This window comes from Pseudochaenichthys georgianus, chromosome 3 (assembly GCF_902827115.2).
Source record: "Pseudochaenichthys georgianus chromosome 3, fPseGeo1.2, whole genome shotgun sequence".
Taxonomy (NCBI): domain Eukaryota; kingdom Metazoa; phylum Chordata; class Actinopteri; order Perciformes; family Channichthyidae; genus Pseudochaenichthys; species Pseudochaenichthys georgianus.
Genome location: NC_047505.1, coordinates 32,345,320 through 32,366,712, shown reverse-complemented (window position 1 = coordinate 32,366,712; position 21,393 = coordinate 32,345,320). Strand labels below are relative to the sequence as shown.

General features: G+C 39.8%; 1 protein-coding gene across 1 annotated transcript; it reads right to left on the bottom strand.

Moving 5' to 3' along the window:
• Positions 1 to 14,502: 14,502 nt before the first annotated feature.
• Positions 14,503 to 20,245, bottom strand: nae1 (nedd8 activating enzyme E1 subunit 1). The gene is made up of 20 exons (XM_034104833.2): positions 20,154 to 20,245; positions 19,648 to 19,751; positions 19,435 to 19,495; positions 19,301 to 19,331; positions 19,035 to 19,106; positions 18,670 to 18,749; positions 18,246 to 18,355; positions 17,488 to 17,597; positions 17,330 to 17,392; positions 17,155 to 17,218; positions 16,960 to 17,051; positions 16,764 to 16,823; positions 16,505 to 16,638; positions 16,321 to 16,396; positions 16,054 to 16,093; positions 15,681 to 15,767; positions 15,466 to 15,558; positions 15,182 to 15,296; positions 15,044 to 15,093; positions 14,503 to 14,969 (listed from the first exon to the last, which is right to left on the bottom strand). Exons 1-20 carry the CDS (start codon positions 20,201 to 20,203, stop codon positions 14,860 to 14,862), a joined length of 1,602 nt encoding a protein of 533 aa, XP_033960724.1. The 5' UTR covers positions 20,204 to 20,245; the 3' UTR covers positions 14,503 to 14,859.
• Positions 20,246 to 21,393: the final 1,148 nt, after the last annotated feature.

Below are 21,393 nucleotides of genomic sequence, written 5' to 3'. Positions count from 1 at the left end.
CAATACAGATCAGGAATAACACCTCTTATCATACATTTAACCACAATCATAAGAACTGGCTTTTAAACAATCAAAAATGTGAACACTTTTAACTGAATCAAGGTATGATGATATTTCATCTGTTTGCATGTTTGTTTGTTCCTCTCTATTGTTGTACTACTGTTCCTATTTATTGTTGTACTGCTATTTATTTATTTATTCTTGTACTGCTATTTATTTATTGGTATACTGATGTTGTCTGCTGTACTCTATTTAATTATGTTTTTATTTTCTAGTCTTGTTGTGGTCAGTTAACATCTTGCCAAGGACAACAGTTGAAAATTAGCCTGCTGGCTAATACTGGCTCATTTACAGCAATGTGAATTAATGTGCACTGTCCTTTAAATAAAATAAACAAACAAACAAAGTACGGTTGATCCACTGGAGGCCTTTGTACACATTGGTGGTGGTACCACCGCTGACAAATGTCACAGCAAATCTGAGAAAACAATAAATACTTGTTATGTAAGGTATGCATTATGGGATTTTTTTTATGATAATAGAATATCTCTAATGTATATCCCACTAACATTCTAACCATTCCTTCAATTATCGAAATCTTTCAAAAACATAAATGTTGTGTTATGAGAAATAAATAAATATTGAACAAAAATGTATGGAAAAACAAGCAAAACATTAATCCTTTATCAGTTAATGCTGAAGATGCCAAATATAGTAGCAATTACCAACGCAAATGTTATGTTGATAAAGTCTGGAAACATATTTCTGCTAATTTTCTTTATTTGTAATGTGCAATAGGAAATTACCCAATGTTCTTCGTCAAGGTGACCCATTCCATATTTTGACTAAAAGGTCAATTATATAAGGACACATTTGTTGTTGTCTTTTATTATTTTGTGTGAAGAAAAGGCAAAACACACACAAACACATAGATTTTCTAAATTATTAAATCTGAGCACAGAGGAGCCATCTGCTCCTTCTTTCATACTCTCCTTATCCTCTGTAGAATGGGAACCTGCACATTAATGTCATTACAAAACATCCAAAAACTTCTTTTGCACTGTCCGCATCAATTTAAGTTTGGTTCTCATGGTTCTTTTGTTGTTCATCACATGTATTAGCTTTACAGCTTTGATTATAATAAGTTCAAGGTAAAAATTAACTGAGTCTATCAGGTAAAAGTAATACACACCAATGACCACATTGAAAGGAGGAAGATGGGGAAATCTCACATCTTAAATAAACCGCAGAATTGAAAGGGTGTGTTAGAGTGTGACGTGTGTAGCCTATATGAAATTGCAGTTGAAGATGCCTGCCTGCGATGCTTCATATGTTATCTGTTTGGAGTTGAGATACACAATACTGTATGTAGTGACTATTTACCCTAATCTATACTTAAGCCACTGTGTTGCTTTTAAAACCCTGATAATGTCCCTGGTCAATATTAACCCAACAGTACCAATGGTCCAAGCAGTGATACAATACAACAATTTGCATGGCACATTATTAATATACTAGGTTATTGATGCAAACTTATGAGATACAATTAATAAAAGTAACTACATGAAGTCATTGACAATGTTGAGAAAAGGTAACAAACCAGATTCTCTGAGGAGAGAAGTAGCAATGTCCAGCCTCAGCTCGTGCACTGCCTTCTGTGAAGTTTCAAAGTCAATTGCCACCCCCAGTAAAATCTTCTCTGCAAACTGAAGAGAACCTTGATTAGTATATGGACTGCATGGTCTATGATGTTACCCTCAAATGAAATACAGACAAATGACCCAACAGATTTAAAGAATGACATGTTGTATATGTGTAGTTTGACACAATTCAATACATCTTTGATCAAGATGTATAAAAGCAAGTCAAGATATTCAGTCTAATTGCTACTGAATTTGAGTTTGAGAGTAATGTTTGGCTAAATGCATTTCACACTCACTTTTAAGGCCAGGACACCACAGGATGTGCTGTCTTGGGGGAGGCGTGTGGCGCAGTGGATAGAGCCTTGGTGTTCGGATCAGGGGAGCACAGGTTCAAACCCCACAGCAGTCAGCATGTCGTTGTGTCCCTGGGCAAGACATTTCACCCCAAATTGCTCCTGTGGGGATTGTCCACAGTATTGAGTATGTAAGTCGCTTTGGATAAAAGCGTCTAACAAGTGACATGTAATGTCTTGTTGGCGATTATGGGGGAGGGTGCTGCATGTCCACCTTGACACCTTGCAGCCTTTCATCCTCATAAAGGCTCTACAGTATGTAGATAGTACATGTGTCAAGATGCAGCACATCATTGTCAAAAAACTCATACAACACCGGAACTAGTACACTGTATCAAATGTACCTTGTAGACTGTAGGCACACCCTCATTTTGCCTTTCCCTTCTCCAAGTGGATCCAAGAAGAGGGTTTTCTTCTCATGGGGGTACATTACCTTTTATTATTCACATGGAAACACAACTTGCATTAGGCAGGAACCATACATTACACAGGTACGATGTAGGGTATTGTTTAGATGTTATCAATAATAAGTGACAGCATGTATGTGTGGCCCGGTTATCTTGCAAATCACTAATTATATATGGTGTATACAGCACTATAGATACAGATTGGAGCTTAACATATGCTCCTATTCTCACCACCAACATCCAGTGATGGTTCTCGATTCCCACGATGACTGTGTGTGCCATTGGATCAACCTGAGAGTAGTTGTAAAAGTATTACATTCCTGTTGAAAAATGCACATTTGCAACATTTACAAATGCAAAGTCATTTCAATCATGTACATACCCGGATTCTTCCAAATTTGTGTTTCGAGATGGCGGTCATAGCGTAGCTGTCAATAACAGCTGCTTGACCGTCATTGCGCTGGTTGAATTGTCTTACAATGAGTGTAAGGTAGGCATTGATCACCTTTGAGAAAAATTATATTAAAAAGAGGCATGTTTACTGTAATACTATCAACTACATTGTTGTAACGTCACTGAATTTCCTTTTATGATTTAAGTCAATAAAACTGTAATACAATGTTTTGTGACTTTCATTAAAACAAATATTGCCCATTAGGGAACGGAATTATATAAAATATAACAATATAAATTAGAATGTGACAAAGCAATACCTCACTCTCCAGCTCCTTGTTTGGACCAGTCTTTGTGATGTCCCTAAAAAAGTTTGTATGGCCCTATTTTTGAAAGGAGGACGTGTACATCCTTCCCAGCCCATGCCTCCTGCACATTTGAAAAAAATACATTAATGCACCAACTAATTCTTTAACTATATCATGTATAGTGTTAGGAGATATGAGTGGACAACTAGTCCGCATTTTCAAATCTCCGCGCGTCCCTAGACAAGCTGGTTATATTACAGGAAGGAGTCCAGAGCATACAATTAACCGTTAAACAATAATCCACTTTAATGGTAATATACAATGCAATACAATCAAATACAGTACAAAATAAATACAGATCTGTGGGATCCCACATTTACCTGATACTCACGTGAGCCAGCCAGCCAGAGAAAAAGAGCGAAAAACAGCGTGGTTCCTGTATTTAATACCTTGCTAACAAAGGGAGGAGTTATCTGATCCTCCCTTCCAGACCTCCGTGATTGGCTGCCCAAATTATCATCAACACCTCACATCTTAAGTTCCCCAATCCCAGTGGCTTAGCTTCATTATCACAGGGATCTGAGATGACTGTATGTTAACTCCTCTCCTTCCCCCTCTTCCTTTGTCCTCAAAAACCACATGTTAGCAGGCCCAACACCAGCTCAGTTTTCTACACAAATCATTTTCCCTTTTTAAGCTTCTTCATAGTTTACTAACATGAATACATACAAATATTTCCTCACAATTCCCCCTTTTGCACTCTTAAAAAAGAGTGCAACTTACACAAGGCACTTGAAACATAACTATTGTCGCTCCTCTCCACTGTGTTCATCTCTCAACATTATATTTAGAGCCCTTTAAACATTTGGAAACCGCCCTTCATAGCAATTTCTTATGGCAGAATGAGAGGGAGACCAAAAAATTTCAAAACTGCATCCTTGTCTGCTGAGTCTCCATACTTGTCCTCTCCGGATACAACTCGAATGGTTTCATCAGACCATCTCTGAGGGCAGGATGGGCTGGTTACACGCAGCACATTTAGGCGCCAGGACCCTGTGGTAGTCTTTCAGACAGTAGATTTTATTCTCAGTGTCTACAGTGAAGGGCACTCCGTCCAGGCTCTCGCTGCAGATGACGCAGCGGAAGCCAACGGGGCGGTAAGACTTCCCCAGGGCCTGCCGGCCTGCATGTCCATGATCAGATGTCCACCTGCGTTGCACTTGTCTGCAGACTGCTGGAACCCAGAGTACAGAAAGTCCTCTTCACAGAAAACCCTTCCTGCGTCATCGTAGAACGCCTTCCCTCTCAGCCTTCGACTACAGGCGCTGCAGGTGAAGCAGCTGTCATGGTAGAGGCTGCCCATAGATTGGCAGGCCTGGCTGGCTCCATACACCGTCTTGTTGCACTTAACACACATTTCTGTTTCCGCGGAGAGTGGAGTCCCCTGTGCCGTCCTGGCTTGCCGTGTCTTTGTCCCCTCTGATCTGCTGACGGCGGCTTCTGGGCTGCCTGCTAGAGAGATGTCTTCCTTCTCCTCCGGCTTGCTGATGGCGGCTTCCGAGTCGATGCTGAATAGATGTCCTCCCGATCTTCCTTCTCCGGTCCGATGATGATGCCTCCCGGGACGACTGCTGGATGGATGTCCTCTCGATCCTCCTTCTCCGCTCCGATGATGATGCCTCCTGGGACGACTGCTGGATGGATGTCCTCGAGGTCCTTCTCCTCCAATCCGCTGATGACAGCATCCGAGTCGACCTCCATGACGAAAGCCAGATCCGTCCTGATGTCGTCTAGGGTCCTCGCAGGTGTTTTCCCCCGCCGCACACTGGCTCCCGTGGTACCAGTTGTCCCCCTTTCCTTGTAGGCGGACGGCATGGGATGTCCTCTGGGTCACTCGGTCGGGGCCGGAGAGCCTGGGGTTGACAGTCAGCCTCCTGCGTCTCGGGTCCCCCTTTTGGCATCCACAACCTGTGTGGAGAAATCTGATACAAATCCCTCAAGCCTACGCTCCGGGCTCTGGGGCCCTCGGCTGTTTGACCCACCAGTGCGTGGCCACTTTGAGCCTGTTGGTGGTTTTCTAAATTAATTGTGCAGCTTCAGAATCTTAATACTTGGACTGTGCCAACTAAATAAGAACCCCAACATCTTTAGGTAAACTAAATAACATATTTCAATAGCTCTGAATTTCTGACAAGCATCTGTGTTTATTTAAAAATAAAATCCCTGAGATCCCATTAAAAATCTAAAAATATGATTTGAACTGCTAATGTTTCTGGTAAAGAAACACACTAATGTTATGGATTCAAAAACAACCAAAATCACAATACTAACAAAGTGAATGGCTTCCTGGTGATACTGCTTCTACCCGTCAGTGCTTAGATATTATCCTACTGAAAAAATGAATACAGAATTCCAACAAACTGTCATCAAATGTCTTTCTATTACAAATGTAGATGAAATGTATATCCCCATAATGACCTAAACAATAAAGTCTATGGCTTTTACTTCTTTACCAGACTAGTTACATGATGTTGTCTGTTGAAACATTACTCACAGGTCAGCTTCTTCAGTATTCCATTCTGGACTTACATCTCTCCCAGCAGCCCCTTGGCCACTGATTCTTTATCTGTGTTACCTGCTATAATTCAATCAATATTAGAGACATGTCAACATTCATCAAACAGTGTGTTATCCCCAAATATGGAGCAGGTCAATTCTAAAACTGTCAATCAATGGTCAGATTGAACAATGGAGTTGGGCCAGCCGGTTCCTTTCAGTCCCTAAATGAAAAATGTACATTGTAAAGTTTACACTCCCCCTTTTTTACACATTATCTCATGTGTAAACAAAAACCTGTATGGGAAGAAAACCTTCAGGTCATAATGGATTATAAGACAATACCAAACATTTTTCCCAAATGTACATCCATCATTTCCCCAGTAAACACTCCAGTAAGTGTCTCTCTCCATCTTTCAGTCCTAAAAGAAACAGAATCTTCATGTTTTAGTTTGAGTTTCACATTCTGCAAACAGCCACCTCCTGTGGGAGTGAAACATCATCCAGCAGATTAGATACGGTTTCCCCTTTTGTGCAATGTTAGGAAACCTCTCATTTCACACATTATTATCACACAAAAATAATGTGTTAGTCCAAAAACATGCTTGAGTAGTCATCGTTTTAAATCATGCAGTTGCACTGATCAGGTGCAGACATACACTCACTCACACTCACACTGTTAGGTTGTAAAGTCAGGTTTGGTCAGGTTTGGTCTCAGTCTTTTTGGCCATGTGTCGTGCTCTGCAGAGACTTTGATGTTCCAGCACAGGCCAACATCCTCCGTCTATAAAAATCTGTATATATAGAGCGCCATAATTTATTAATTCACAATTACAACTATAATGTTCAAGATATCTCCAACCCCTCATTGTTGTTTCCCACATTCCCTGAAAAGTGTCTAGCCAAACAAATGTCACTTCCTTATTGTACTATTACTATTACTGTAATTCATTTACACCTAATTAGTATTAAAATGACTAATAGATCTATTTCAGAAACATGTGTACATCACTATTATCTTGTGTCAAAACATTACTAGGATCTGTAAAGATCTGCTATGTATTCCATAACTCATTCTATCAATTTATCTTCAATTCTGATGCACTTAAAGAACAATGTTACCCTCTTTAACAGTGCGTGGAACTCTGGGTGTCTGAACATGAAACCAGTACCTCAAATTGAAATACTATATTTTGTTTAGAACCAGCTTTCCCTTCAACATGACCTATATAAATAAATATTGATCTGATCTCATAGAGCTGTTACTAAAACTCTCCCTTTGAACTGATCAATACTGTAACAAATTAAAACACTACCAAATTCACACACGAATAAAAATTCCAGTGCATACTTCCTACATGCCCCCCCCTTTTCCTATCAGTGTGTTTTAGACTGATTTTCCACTTCACTTTAATAGTTCTCCTCTTTTCCGCTATTTTTATTTACCAATTGACTAATTTATGGTCCATACATGTTCTTATCTTCACTTATTTATATTTATCTTTTGTTCACGATAACAATGGTATAACAACCACATGTTGCAGTGTAGGCGGAGCCGTGACGTCATCTTCAATGAGAGCCCCAGAAAAACAACACAGCCGTTATAGCACTCAGAGCTCACAGCTCTTCATATCTGTTCAGAAACTAGACAAAAGTTAAACAAGTACAAACCACAGACTGCCTGTGTCATGGCGAATACAGTCGCTAGTTTATTTATGTCTGTATAGGCCGTTGTTGTGAGTGTGGACGGTCGGAGCATATATAACGTTAGCTTAGCCAAGCTCCGTTTAGAAAACAAGCATTTTAAAAGGGTTTTTCGCCTGCCGTCTGTCTGCAGACTTGTCAAAGCATTAATTCATGGTTTTTACTAACCGGTATCAGTATGTTGTTACGTCGGCATCATTTTGAAACGTGTATTACATTTAAATCACGGTCAAATATGTTCATCTTGTTGTAGTTGTAGCCCCCTTGCCAGCGATTCTCTCTCTAGTTTAGCATACTCAGCCCGACTCAGCCTGGTTGTTCCTGGCCCTAGAACCACGATTTAGTCGGGCCAGAAAAAAGGTGAAAAAGTAGCCCCGGGCCAACACTAGGCCAAGTGGAAACGCAACGAAAAACGGGCCCCGCACGGCTGGGCACGCTTAAAGCGAGCTACTAGTGATGTGTCGGTCGCAAACGTGAACGACGGGAGCCGGCTCTCGCCCGCGAACGAGCCGTTTTTTGTTTTGTTTTTGCGGAGGGATCTCGATCGGCATGAAGGCACATTATGCAATGTGCAATGTGCACATTATCCCGCTTAATACACATGGCCACATTCTCAACAAAGTAACGAAATGACTCCCAATATTAATTGAAATGCTTTTATGGATTTAGAAAATGATTTTATTGATTTAAAAAATAGTTGTATTGATTTAAATTGACATGCATCCGCTAAGAAAAGTAGTCCGTTGTTACTGTTTGAACTCACGTAACAACGGCAGGAACTGCTTCGATAGTGTTTTTGAGGTGCTTTTTGATTACAGATTTGAAAACATCGTTGCTTGCTTTAAAAGTAGCACAATTCATTATGTCAAACCTTGGAAAGTATCTAGATATCCCTGCCCTAATGCCAAAGTAACTGGCAACTGAATATGTGTCGCCGTTTGATGTCTATGTCTGGACCGCTGCGTAAAAAGGAGGGTTTCTGCCCCATTACTTCTCTTCTTACTTCTTTAAGAATAAAACACGGAGGACGGAGATCTCTTTTTGTCCCCCTCTTCTCCCCCCGCTGCAGCCTAGCAGCTGATCTCAAAGCACGCTCCCCTCTCCTGCAGGGTGGCGTGGTCAGCTGCAGCTCACAGAATCAGCCCCCTGCAAAAACAGCGCTGGAAAGAGCAAATAGAGCGAAATTAGGCATGGTTAAAATGCAGGATCTTTTTGGTATTTTTTTTTAATAGTTTTTATAGGTGTTGCTATCTGTTTTGTGTAGCGTGGTTCTACAAGCAAGTCAATGCATTCATTGGGTGGTATCAGAGAGTTACACGGTCTGTAAATGCAATGAAAACAATTGGCCACAGCAAATCATTTATATTAAACATGTAATTTTTACTTTTGAATACTTCAGTACAAAGGATGTATTGAATAATTTAAGTGATATATGTATACACATATAAATCATTAGTCAAAACAGGGCTACATTTGATTTAATGCAAAGGTATAATAAACTGAAGAGCCGTTTGGGAGCCGGAAGAGCCAGCTCTTCTTGGTGAGCCGAGCCAAATGATCCGGCTCACCAAGAAGAGCCGGAATTCCCATCACTATGAGCTACCCGCTGCAGTGGAAACACGTGGACAATCCCCACAGGAGCAATTACCTGCATTACATTCTTTCTTGATCTGGGCTATAATAAGGGGAGTGTTGGAGCTATATATCTCTTAATATTATTTAATAGTTTAACATTTATTTTCTTGCTGTTTATAGTGTTTATTGTACATGTATTCTTAGTTAGTGTCATAAGTTAAAGTAGTTTCTATGCTTTTATTTTGAAGGCATGTTTTGGGCACTGGGTGATTAGAGCACCTGGTGTAATTGTATATATTGGAGACAGGTGGGTGGTGGGAGCCAGAGCACTAGTAGGCAAACTGTTTTTTTAGCAGGGTGTTTCAAGTCACACAAAGGAAAGCCATAGGAAAGGCTTAAGGAAGAGATATATAGGAAACCTGTTCATTGTACTTTGTACTTTTAATAGAGTAATATTTTAATAGTACTTTATTAGCAGCCAAAATCATATATAAATAAAACAGATTTATATATGATTTTGGCTGCTACAGGGAGACTGCAAGGTTTCTTATATTAAACTTTGCCTATAAAAAATCTAATAAATCTTCAAAATAAATGTTTATTTTATGTGTGATAATGTCAACCTGATCTCACCAGAATGCGTGACTCCACCACGACTCCTTAACACCGCATTGCGTGGTGGAGTCACTAACTTTGTTACATTCACGTGTCTGCACCACGCAAACAACCCCAATTGGATAATGTACACAATTTTAGTATGGATAATATGTCACTTTATTTCATTCAACATGTATTATTAATTACTGTGTGTATGTAAATGTATTGGACAATTGCAGGACTAGCACTCACTCCATATTGGTTTTATTTCTGACTCGGATGATAAACCGGGCCTGTCATAAAATACCCCCACCCCCAAAAAGAGGTTTCTATTAATCCCACCCTCAAGCATTTTTCAGGTTCTAGGACTGGTACCAATAAATGGAGCAAGTTTCATGAATGTGACACTTTTATTTTTGTAAGATAGCAAGGGGGGGCATATTGTGATGGCCAGGCCTGTCATAAAATCCCCCCCCCCAAAAAAGAGGTTTCTATGAATCCCACCCTCAATAATTTTTCAGGGTATGGTTCTAGGACTGGTACCAATAAATGGAGCAAGTTTCATGAATGTCACACTTTTATTTTGTAAGATAGCAAGGGGGGGCATATTGTGATGGCCAGGCCTGTCATAAAATGCCCCCCCCCCCCCAAAAGAGGTTTATATGAATCCCACCCTCAAGCATTTTTCAGGGTATGGTTCTTGGACTGGTACCAATAAATGGAGCAAGTTTCATGAATGTCACACTTTTATTTTGTATGCATAGTGTATATATAATATGCTGACAAAGAATATGTAACATTTGTAAACATATATTTTGATTATTAGATGACAACTATGTAAAATTAAACAATACATTTTAAAGCACGTTTATACAGACAGGACGTAACAATAATGATAAAAAAAAAGATTAAAAAAAACAAAAACTGAAAAGGAAGTGACGAATGCATTTCGACACCTCAAATACGGAGCGAAAAGTTAAACCAGAAGAATCAAGACTATGAGCTACCACTAAACAACTCACAGTCTGAAAATGACCATTAATAAAAACCCTGAACGTTTACTTTTCGTTTTAAACATCGTTTTAAGGTGTAAACGTGTCATTTAGAAGTGTACACGTGCCATTTAGAAATGCGCGTTCCCGTGACGGGGGGCATTTCATGACGGGGAGGCATAATGTGACACAACACCTGTTCAGATGATTGGTCGTGCTGTTTATAGTACTACGGCTTCCATAGGTGACATTTTTTTATGGATTTTTTTGTCAAATCACTTAATATATTCATTGCTATCGGATGTTAAGAGCATTCCATGGAATATAACAAAAAGTGTATCTCGATCCAGTTTCTCAAACTTACCTACCCCACCTTTAACCTTTACACATAACACCAAGCGGCAAACTCTGGGGAACAGCCGGGACGCCAATACGGAAGTGCCACACACTGCAGTTCATACATGGGCCGCTAGGGACTGGCTGTAGAAAGGAGCAATTTTCATAGACCCCCATGTTAAAATGCCCAACTTTACAGCAGAAAAAAACATGTTTCTACTCATGGATGCAATAAATATTATTATCGATATAGTTAGATTCCACCTTCATGATTATGGATCTGTGAGTGCATTTTTTTTCTAACACGACCCTTTTATTTATATTAGGTCTTAAAGTGTTTGCATAAATTAGGGCTTGGTCACGTTGATGGACACGTACATGCCTCACTCTCAGCTAACAGCAACTTGTCCACTCTGCTAGGCTACAACGTTAGTTAGTCATAGTACGGTACTTGACCCTTTAGCTTTAGCCGTGTTGGTGGTGATTGTGCCTTTTAGGGAATATTGTTACAAATACCAGACAATTAAAATGTCGTGCTGTGTGCTTGAATGTACTAACAGAACTTCCAAGAAGTCTAAAATGATAATATTATACATGTTAACCCCGTTCGCAGGTGTGTGTGTGTGTGATTGGTAGCTTAGCTTGTTACTTATTAGCCAGCTAAGGACGTAACCCTTTATGCATACATATACATTTTAGTTTATGATTCAACCTTGGGTAAGACTTTTATAGTCTATGGCTATGACGCCCATAATGCTAAACGGGAGAAAATGTGAATAGGGGACCCGATTATCCCAGTGGTGGCCGCCGGAGCTAACGGAGCCGCAGGGGGCTAGCTCCAGCCGGCGTCCCGGAGCTAGCCCACTGCGGCTCCGTTAGCTCCGGGCGGTGGAGTCCGTCTTTTCTCAATGTGTGAATGACAAGCATTAAGAATAACAAAATACAGCTAATTCTCTTGCAGATTGTCACATTTGATTATGAATGTAACGTTTATATAGGGGAACTACACTGTTAGCAGTAACTTGGTATGCATGTATTTCATGTTAGTTTAGCTTCTTAAGGCTCTGACACACCAAGCAGTCACCAGAGGACTAGCCGACGCTGAAGTCGGCTGTTGCCTGGCCGTGTTCTCCTGCGTTTTGGCCATGTGTCGCACGGGAACACACCGCACCGACTTCAGTGCGTGAGTGGCAATAACTCTCCTTACCAGCAGGCGGCGGTAGTGTGTATTCGTCATTCAAAAGAGGCAACAACCGGAAGAGAAGAAGAAGAGTATCTTTTCTCCGTAATATCATACAGAGCTGGCCTCTCCTGGATCAAGGTGATGAGCAGGTCTTCGTTTGCATCATTCCAGATAGCCATGATGAGATGAAAATGAATAGCAGTCTGTGTGTGCCTTCTTAAATCGTTTGTTTACGTCCCTCACTTCCGCTTCGCTTCTCATGCACTGATTTGCTAGCTGAACAGCCAATCAGAGTGATTATTTGGTCCGACTGCCAGACCCGATTCATGGCCGATTCAACATGTTGAATCGGCCATGCATCGGGTCTGGCAGTCCAAATAAGGCGTGTCACGGTCGACGGTGCGGGACACACCAACCTGACTACGGCGCCGCGAATGCTCGACAGCCTCTGACGGCCTCTGACTCCCAAAATCGGGTTGGTGTGTCAGGGCCTTTAGCCTGAGCTAGCTCTGTTTACTTCCAGTTCGGAGGCAGCAGGTCCCGCCTCGGCTCCGCCTCTTTGCCCTTATTTGGAGCAGGCGGGATTAGACTCTGACGTCACAGTTGAGCCGTTAGTGGCCGACTCCGCCTACTAAGGGCTTCACGGCAACTCTGCAGAATCCTATGGGTGACGTCACGGACACTACGTCCATTTATATATAGTCTATGCATAACACAGACAAAAAATACAGGAAACACAACTAAGTAAACAAAAAGACGAAAAGCAGTCACTACATTGTGCGCATTTGGGACACACAGGAGGTATTTGGAAGAGAGGTACAGAGGAGAATATTACCAGCGAAAGTGAATGAGGAGGACAGTCATCAACCGAGCACAAGCGCAGGCTCCGCCAGCAACGCTAAAGTGATATGCACAGCCGCTGTGGTGGAGGAGAGAAGTGACTCAGGAAGAAGGCATTTGCTCAAAGAATGGAGAGAAGGCTGTGACCGAGGTCAAAAGCTGAAAAAGCACACACTGAAGTGTGTGTTTTTTCCCCCTTAATTGTTATATTTTTTACTTTGCCACCACAGAAATGGCAATAGCAAACAGCAACAGACTGAAGATGAGCTATTAGCCCTTAGGCTCATCTGCTCCTGGAGGATTTCATTATTATTGTGGAACTGAATTCCCAAGAGGACATTTTCTGTTACAATGTGGGTTGTTGCAGGAGGCCTACATTCACATTTTGGTATAGGTCCAGGTAATGACATGTATGTACAGTTGTCATTTGTTGTGTGAGAATAAGTTATTATTTTGTTCTTTATATTCTCACTTGTGGTGTGTGTGTGAGTAAGTGGGAGAGAGAGAGAGAGCACAATAAATAATGTTATTATGAATACATTTGCATCCGAGTCCTGCATGAACTGTGCATAGACTGTATTTTAACATTGGTCGTATGGTGGTACTTGGAGAGCCAACTATTTTCTCTGGTCTAGCAGGACTATGTGCTGCCTTCAAGATCGTACTCATTATGAACACAAGTGTCCTATACCCTCTAGGCGTCTTAAGGCAGCAATTGAGAAACAATTTTGATTAATAAGTTACATGACTAGTTTTTTGTTAACATCCTACAGCTGATTACCTGAAATGCAGTCGGTATCCAACGGTGAACAGGCAACATGGAACTACATGTTGATCTGTGAGAAGAAAAAGATGGAAGGGTGCCCTCTGGTGTTTGGAAAAAATAATGACACCAATTTGCAACGAAACTTATCTTAACCTGCCAGGGGGCAAGTCCCGTCCCATCACGGGCTTCTCAAGAAGATCACATGCTTGCCATGTAACATTTATTCAGGCTACAAAACTGTGTAATCCTTGTTTAAACAAATCAAAAAGCTTATCTCAAAACTGTTTTCCAGACTCTCGTTGACCTAAGGCAGGGGTGTCAAACTCAATTTCATCGCGGGCCACATTCGCATAAAGGTTGCACTCAAAGGGCCAGTTGTAACTATATAAATATATATAAAATAATGTATTATATTACATTATTGCCTCTGCATTGGATTATTATCGGATAGGATAATAACTTAGTAATTAACTACGTCTGAAAGCAGATGTCCAGGGCAAATAATTGCAAGTCTCTTCAGTGCACGTCACAAAACGAGATGCATTGTGGGACATGTAGTTTATGGGCAACCTGCTTCTGTAAAGTGGCATGTAACCATAATAAACGTATTATATTCTTTGCAACCTCTTGCAGGGCCACATAAAATGAAGTTGCGGGCCGGATTTGGACCTCGGGCCTTAAGTTTGAGACCCCTGACCTAAGGTGAAGCCGAAAACCGGCGGATAAGCAAAGGACATTTTTGATCAAGTCATGTCTGCTGAATTTGTCAACTCTACCTTTGCAATAAGAATAAACAAGTGCAGTGCAGGGCAATTATTCAATGTTTTATATCAATGCATGAGAGTGAAATACTATATACAACACTTTTTATTTTAACCAAAAATCTTCCACCTTGTTCAAAACACAATACAATAAGAGGCCGTTGAGACTATAGTTTAGAAAGTACTGCTATGTTGTATAATCATCCTTTAAATCCTCTGTAGGTGCCATCCTGATGTCTACCCCTTCACAAACTTTAACAAAGAAGACAAGGCTTTATAGTCGATCCTTTAACATTAGAAGCATTTTTCGATTTTAGTGCATACATTTGAGCAGTAATCCTATTCAAATTTGATATAAAATGCAATATTTCAGTTTAGATTGAATAAAGCAAGTCGGTAAATGCCTCTTTTGATCTGGTTCTGTTTTCTGGATCAGTTTCTGTATTCACAACTGTAAGGTAGCGGAGGTCTGTGACATGGCGTTGTAAATGAAAGTGTTGTTGAAGGGCACAAACTGGTGGCTGATGATCTTGATGGCCTCTTGAGCAGCAGATCCTAAAGAAACACCATTAAAGAAGATGAAATAAACATCTTTGATTTGTTAGCACTCTGTAGGACGAAAATATTACCTCCTAAAAATGCAGCGACTGTGTGTGGCTCTGCTGCACCATATCGACAGCTGCAGGTTTAAAGAAAAAAAAAAAAAGCTTGATCATAATTTGATAGTCTTTTACAATCACTTCATCAGTAAACTGGACATCACTTACAACTCATGGATGTAATCGTCTTTAATGTTGACGTTGAGGCTGTACTCCTGCAGGAGGCTGTTCACACAGAGCTTCAGTTTGCTGATGTCATCTTCCACCTGGTAGTTATAAACTCCTGGGAAGAAAAACATGGGGGGATAATAAACAAGACAAAAACATGTTGCATCAAGAGGAAATATTGTCATAATTCCAGACTATGAAGTATTTGAGTTTGTGCAGTGTCAAGACAGAAACATGAAGATCTTTAACATCTTCCTCAAAATCTGTATGATCCTTGGTCGTACCTGGGTAGCGGGAGTGCTGCTGATAGAAGCGATCTACAGCACGCAGCATGAGGTAGAAGACCATCTCGCTGTCTGGATTGTCCATGCTTGAGGCTGAGGACACGCATTTATGTTAACGGGCAAATATTCTTCACGCTTAACAGAAGATAATATTGTACAAACTCAAAAACAAGACATGACATAAACAAAGCTGAACAGTTTAATCTCCAGCTTACTGATTTCATCTTTATTTACTGAATCCACACTATATTCTTCAGCCAGAGATCTGCAGCGCACCACCCTCAGAAATGATGAGTTCTTACCTAGGCAAGGCAAGGCACATTTATTTATATAGCACCTTTCAACACAAGGCAATTCAAAGTGCTTTACAAAAAACAAAAGAGACCTAGACACCAACACAAATTGAACAGTTAGCAATAAACACATTGTAGGTGCAGCAAAAAGTGTATATTTTGCTCCACCTGTTTGCAGTTTTTTTTAAATCGAGAAGGAACACACAGTGACAGCAGTACAAATCTTAATATTTCCATAATAGGAGACATGAAAACATATGAAGTCAGAAAAGTATGTATCCGTCATAATACTTACAGAACAGTTTGATGTCCTTTTCCAAGATGCTCTCTGGTGGCTGGTACAAATAAAAGTAATACAATTTTAATCACAATGTAATATAAGTAGCAGCATTTTCATCCATATATTCAGTATTTCAGGGCTAAACCTGGTAAAGCTTGTTATTACTTGGGACCTATCAGACATTTATTTTGAGCACAAATTAAAAAATGGATTTAGGACCCAAATAAAGTCATGACTAACTCCAGTACTTTCACACACTGACTACGTGGGTTTATAACATACCTTTCCTATAGACTGCAATAGGCTTTCTACGTGCTTACAAACAGCTGCTGCATCCTGCAAGGCCTTTTCCCTGTAACTGAAATCAAAAAAATAAACATCAACACAAATCCACATAATTACTGGTAGAAAGAGGCATAAACCAGATGTACTGTTGGATCAGAGGTTTTCTGAGTAGCAGACTTACACATTTTGGAGGTTGATGAACTTCTGAGAGTCTGCGATCATATCTGGGATGCTTCCCCGTACAGGAAGGCTTCCATTGCCTTCTTTAAGGACAAACTCCTTTACAGCTCTGAGCATCACCCAGAAGGACGGGGACTGGTAAACACAAACAAAACAATACACACTTTAAAAAAAAAGCATGAATTACGTACTAGGGAATGACTATGATATATCCACGTGTACTGTGAGAGAAAAGGTCTCAGAAATAAAAAAGTTCTTACCTGTGATGTGATGTTGTTACACTGCTCACTATTGAAGAGGTCTTCAACAGCACTAGGAGTCTGCAGAAACAAGGAGTGTAATCAGACCTCACAGGCAAATGTCATACTATAGAAAACATAAAGACTTGGAGTTCAAAGGAGGAAATATGTTAAACAAGATAACTCCTATAACCTAGGAGTATTTGGGGTCTGGTACCTTGGTTGGATTTAAAGCAGTATTGACATTCTTAATAGCTTCTTCAAAGTTTTCTTCATCCTCTGGGACACCATTCTCTTTCTTCAGGATCCCTAAAGGCACAAACAAAATGTGTAAAATAAAAAGTCGTAGATAAGTTGAAACACCAAAGTTACTGAACTGAAAGTTTTACACAATACAGAGGGCCTCAGATACCTTCTCGAATTAACTGTCTGAAGGCCTCTTTCTCCTTGTAGTTCTTCGGTGCCTGACAGTCGTGCTACAATGACAAAACTATTGGCTTATTATTATCGTAAAACAACCCAACAATAGCAGTGATTAATTTGTCAGACACTTTTGCATTGGGGAGGCCACAGACACTGTAATGTACCTCACTCAGCCATTTCTCCAGGTGCTTAGCAATGATGATAACCCACGGTGTGTGACTGTGATCCTGCAGATTCAGTAAAAAAGAGAAAGAAGTACATCAGTTGTGTAAAGCTGGCATAGCTTATATGTTCATCAGTTTAAATGTGCTGAAGAACACACCTTCTTGTCCATGCTGTCAAGATCGTAGGACTCAATGTGGCTCTTGAATTCAGGAAAAGGCTTGAATAACCGGAGGTCCTCCAAGGCATTGTCTGGGTGGGATTCAATCACTGAAAAGGAGGCAAGAAAACGTCAATATATTTTTACAGTTTACATATAAACCATGAACAACGGTGAAAAGACCAAGTAACAAAAAGTGTGGCTCCAGGCAGACAGGATGTCAATAGTCTCATGAAAATAATCATGAGTCATGACCAGTGTTTCCGCCAGACCAGGGCTGAGAGGGCGTCCACCCCCCGCGCGTGCTCCACTAAAAAACCCCCTGCTCATCGCGTCCAAATCGTGCACGTTCCGTGTTGTCCTGTAGCAGGTGCCTTCGATGTCGGGGAAACGATCTTCAATACTCCGAAAATAATCCCACCAGACTCCTTTGCCCCTCCAACAGAGGGATGTCTTTGTCCTTTTCGTAATTTCAAGCAATAAAAACTTGATCTTCTCTCGAATTATTAATATTTTTTGGATGCCCTCGGCTCACGTTCAGGGCGCCCCGAGCTGTATAAGGGCGTCAAATGACGGCAAAACGCCCCCCTGGCGGAAACGCTGGTCATGACTATAGAGGGAAATGCATGACATGTTATTTACCAAAGTGCTGCTTTTGCAATTTAAAGTGTTTATTCTTCAATGTGAACTGAAAGGATACTTTTAAATGTGTTAAAATATCATAATAAGAAAAAGTGGAATTCAAGTAGAATGCTAACCTGTATGCTCCTGCACGACGAGTCGCATGTAGCCAATCAGGCCGTAGCTCTTACAGACGAAGAAAGGTACCGAGGCGCTCCACAGAACTGAGCCCAGCCTCAAACATGTGCTGTTGGATTTAAGATAGCCTTTTACAACTTCACAAAATAAAATAATGACCAATCAAGGCGATAAAGACAGTTTATATAAAACAACATATAAATAATGAAATATAAAACATTTTTTATTTTTTTTAAAAAGCTATAAATCTCTTTGTAAATTACATTAACTTTGTCATTTCATCTTTTATGGACTGCACAAAGTTTAAATATTTACACAAATAAAACAATTCTAGTTTACTAGGATACTATAAGTTCCTTAATAATGAATCATTAACTCTTTTGTTATAGTGAAATGTGAGTGTAAACATGAACCATCTCATACCTTTCTGGCAACTGGACACCGATAACTATGCTGAACCTGTGGAAAAACTCAGGATCATTGTCCAGAAGTTTGTCTGGACTCTGCAGGAGTGACAGAAAATACAAGAAAGATCGCTGTCACTGTCAGAACAATAATACTGATTATTACATTTAATATTTTACACTTAAATGTAATGACATTTGCATGCTTATTTTATAGTGGTATGGAAGTTGCCATTGGTTGTATGTCAACTGGTTTATGTGTGAAATGTATATTTATTGTTATTATGAAGATGGTATAAAAGAAGTTCGATATCAATTCTTACTTAAAAATTAACCTTGTTAGAACGTATATGGCATCATGTTAAAGCTTTGAAAACGACAAACCTCCTCGACAAAGTTTCCAGAGACATCAGTGTTTAGTTCTTGTAGCAACTCAGTGGCAGCCTGTGCTCGATTCTGCAACATAAAAAGTAAGTTCAGGGCTCATACAAATACATTTACCATTTCCTACTTGATACGTTTATTTAATATAAAAAATGACTCCATGAATAACCAAGTAGGAGGAAAGATGCAGATGCAAGGAGGAGATGGTGTACTTGCTTGTGCATATGTTCACAAAACATACATTCTTTGATTTTGGGAAAATATACCTTTCCAATGCTGTTGTTGGTGAGGAAAAAGCTGAAAGACAAAATCGAAAGATCAAGCATGAACAAACGTACAAATATAACACACTAATTCAAGTGTAGATACATTTACAAAACCAAAACAACTGCTGTCTTACTTGTTTCCAACATCTTCTCCCGAAACAGTGTGCCCATCGACTATGGTGAATGCTCCAATACCTGACAGAGAGATACATTAATTTTAATAAGGGGGATTATTTCATTATCACTTCTCTCATATATATATATATATATATATACATATACATATACACACTGCACAGTCTATGATCAGCACCTGCAGCATTAACACAGAGCCACATGTGTTTTACCTGGAAGCACTAGGTTCTTCAGTATCTCTGTCCCAGTTGCTGTGGCGTTGATGAGACAAACATGTGCATTCTCCAGTGACTCCTGACCATGGTCACCCCACAGTCTGAAAAATAACATGGACATGTGTTGCCACCTAGTGAAACAATGATTCCTCAAGCCACTGTGCAAGAATGGCTTAGCTACAAGAGCTTCAATAGCATTCACTAGCATACAGTTACACTTGATAAACCATCAAACACATTACATATATAAAGTCAGCGGCTGTCATTAGACAAGCTGGCCTTTTGATTGACAAGCAAACACCAAACAGAGACTCATCCCTATCATAACATTAGCCATTAGCCATAGCTAATGTTAGCACAGAGATAATGTTTGCATACAGCTAGCTCACTTTAGCACTCCAGCCTCACCGGTGCATCTGATAGCACCTCTCAGAAGAACATTTAAAAAACAATTAGCTAAAATAATATTTTTTGTGAAATTTGCAGTATATTTTTAAACGTACCTGAGTTGTCTGTCGTATTTCTGTTCTTTGGAAGCTTTGGTGGCTGCCATCGCTCTCAAATGACAGACGCTTATAGACGTATTTTAACTTCCTCATTGACTGATTCGACAAAAAAACATACTAGTGTGACAATTCGGATGCGCACTTTCCACACAAATGCTGAGACCGACTTGAATTGACATAAGGAAGGTATTGTTAAATTGTTCTATAGATATTGTGTTGATAATACAGTAGGATAAACTACCTTACTGTGAGTTAATATGATCAATATAAAGTTAAACGTGTTGGAGGCAGCGGGGTCTGCAGACTCCCTGAGAGGAAGAGGCATAACGGGCATAACGAATAACAAAGAAGGGGCATCTCACACAAAAGATGGTGGGGACTTTGTGGACACTAGTGGAAACCAAAGCAGCAATGATATATACATTTTTTAATTTAAAATATCCAGATATGATTCATAAATGTAGCCTCCATGGGTAACATAAATGACTAATCTCATGCACACCAAGCCTGATCCTGACATTAACCTGTTATATGATTAATTTGCTCTTAAGATGATTTTGGAATTGAACCCTATATAATTTGGACTTGCACCTTATTTGCACTCTTCACACTTTGTATTGCCACTGTTGCAAAGCAATACCCCTAGGTAACAGTGTGTTATATCTTACAATATTTTTAGAATAATAATTCCATATGCACCCCTATAGGCGTAGAATTTAAAATAAAAATGGAAAACAAATGATTTAAAATGTATTATAGAACTTAATATTAGGCCTATACAATATTGAAAACAGACCAAAAACAACGAAGACCAAATAGGCTACGTTTAGATGTAATATGATGTAATAATAAGTCATTTTAAAGCAGAATTTGGTCCTGTACAGGATCTTAATACAAATGGATGTCAAACAAAGCTTGCTTTGATGCCTAGGGTATATTGAGAATTGTGTGTAATTAGCAGAGAATTACAATACACACTGGTCATAGGCCTACCAGTCTAACATGATATGCTATCATCAGTTACATTTTTAGTAGAGAAAAAGACATTATGCAATATAATAATGTTGTAATCATATACTGAAGTCGTTAAATCCGAAAAAGACTGACTGCAGTGACTTTAGACAGGATAAGCTTTAAAACCACAGACAGGTGTTTAAGTGTGTGTGTGTGTGTGTGTGTGTGTGTGTTTGTGTGTGTGTGTGTGTGTGTTTGTGTGTGTGTGTGTGTGTGTTTGTGT

Excerpts from the sequence above, each read along its gene's own strand:
- nae1 (XM_034104833.2), bottom strand. The coding sequence starts at position 20,203 with ATGGCAGCCACCAAAGCTTCCAAAGAACAGAAATACGACAGACAACTC. Across the intron at positions 16,094-16,320 it reads TATTGCAGTCTATAGGAAAG|CCACCAGAGAGCATCTTGGA; the intron begins GTATGTTATAAA and ends TATTTGTACCAG. Across the intron at positions 15,094-15,181 it reads GACGATTACATCCATGAGTT|CTGTCGATATGGTGCAGCAG; the intron begins GTAAGTGATGTC and ends TTAAACCTGCAG.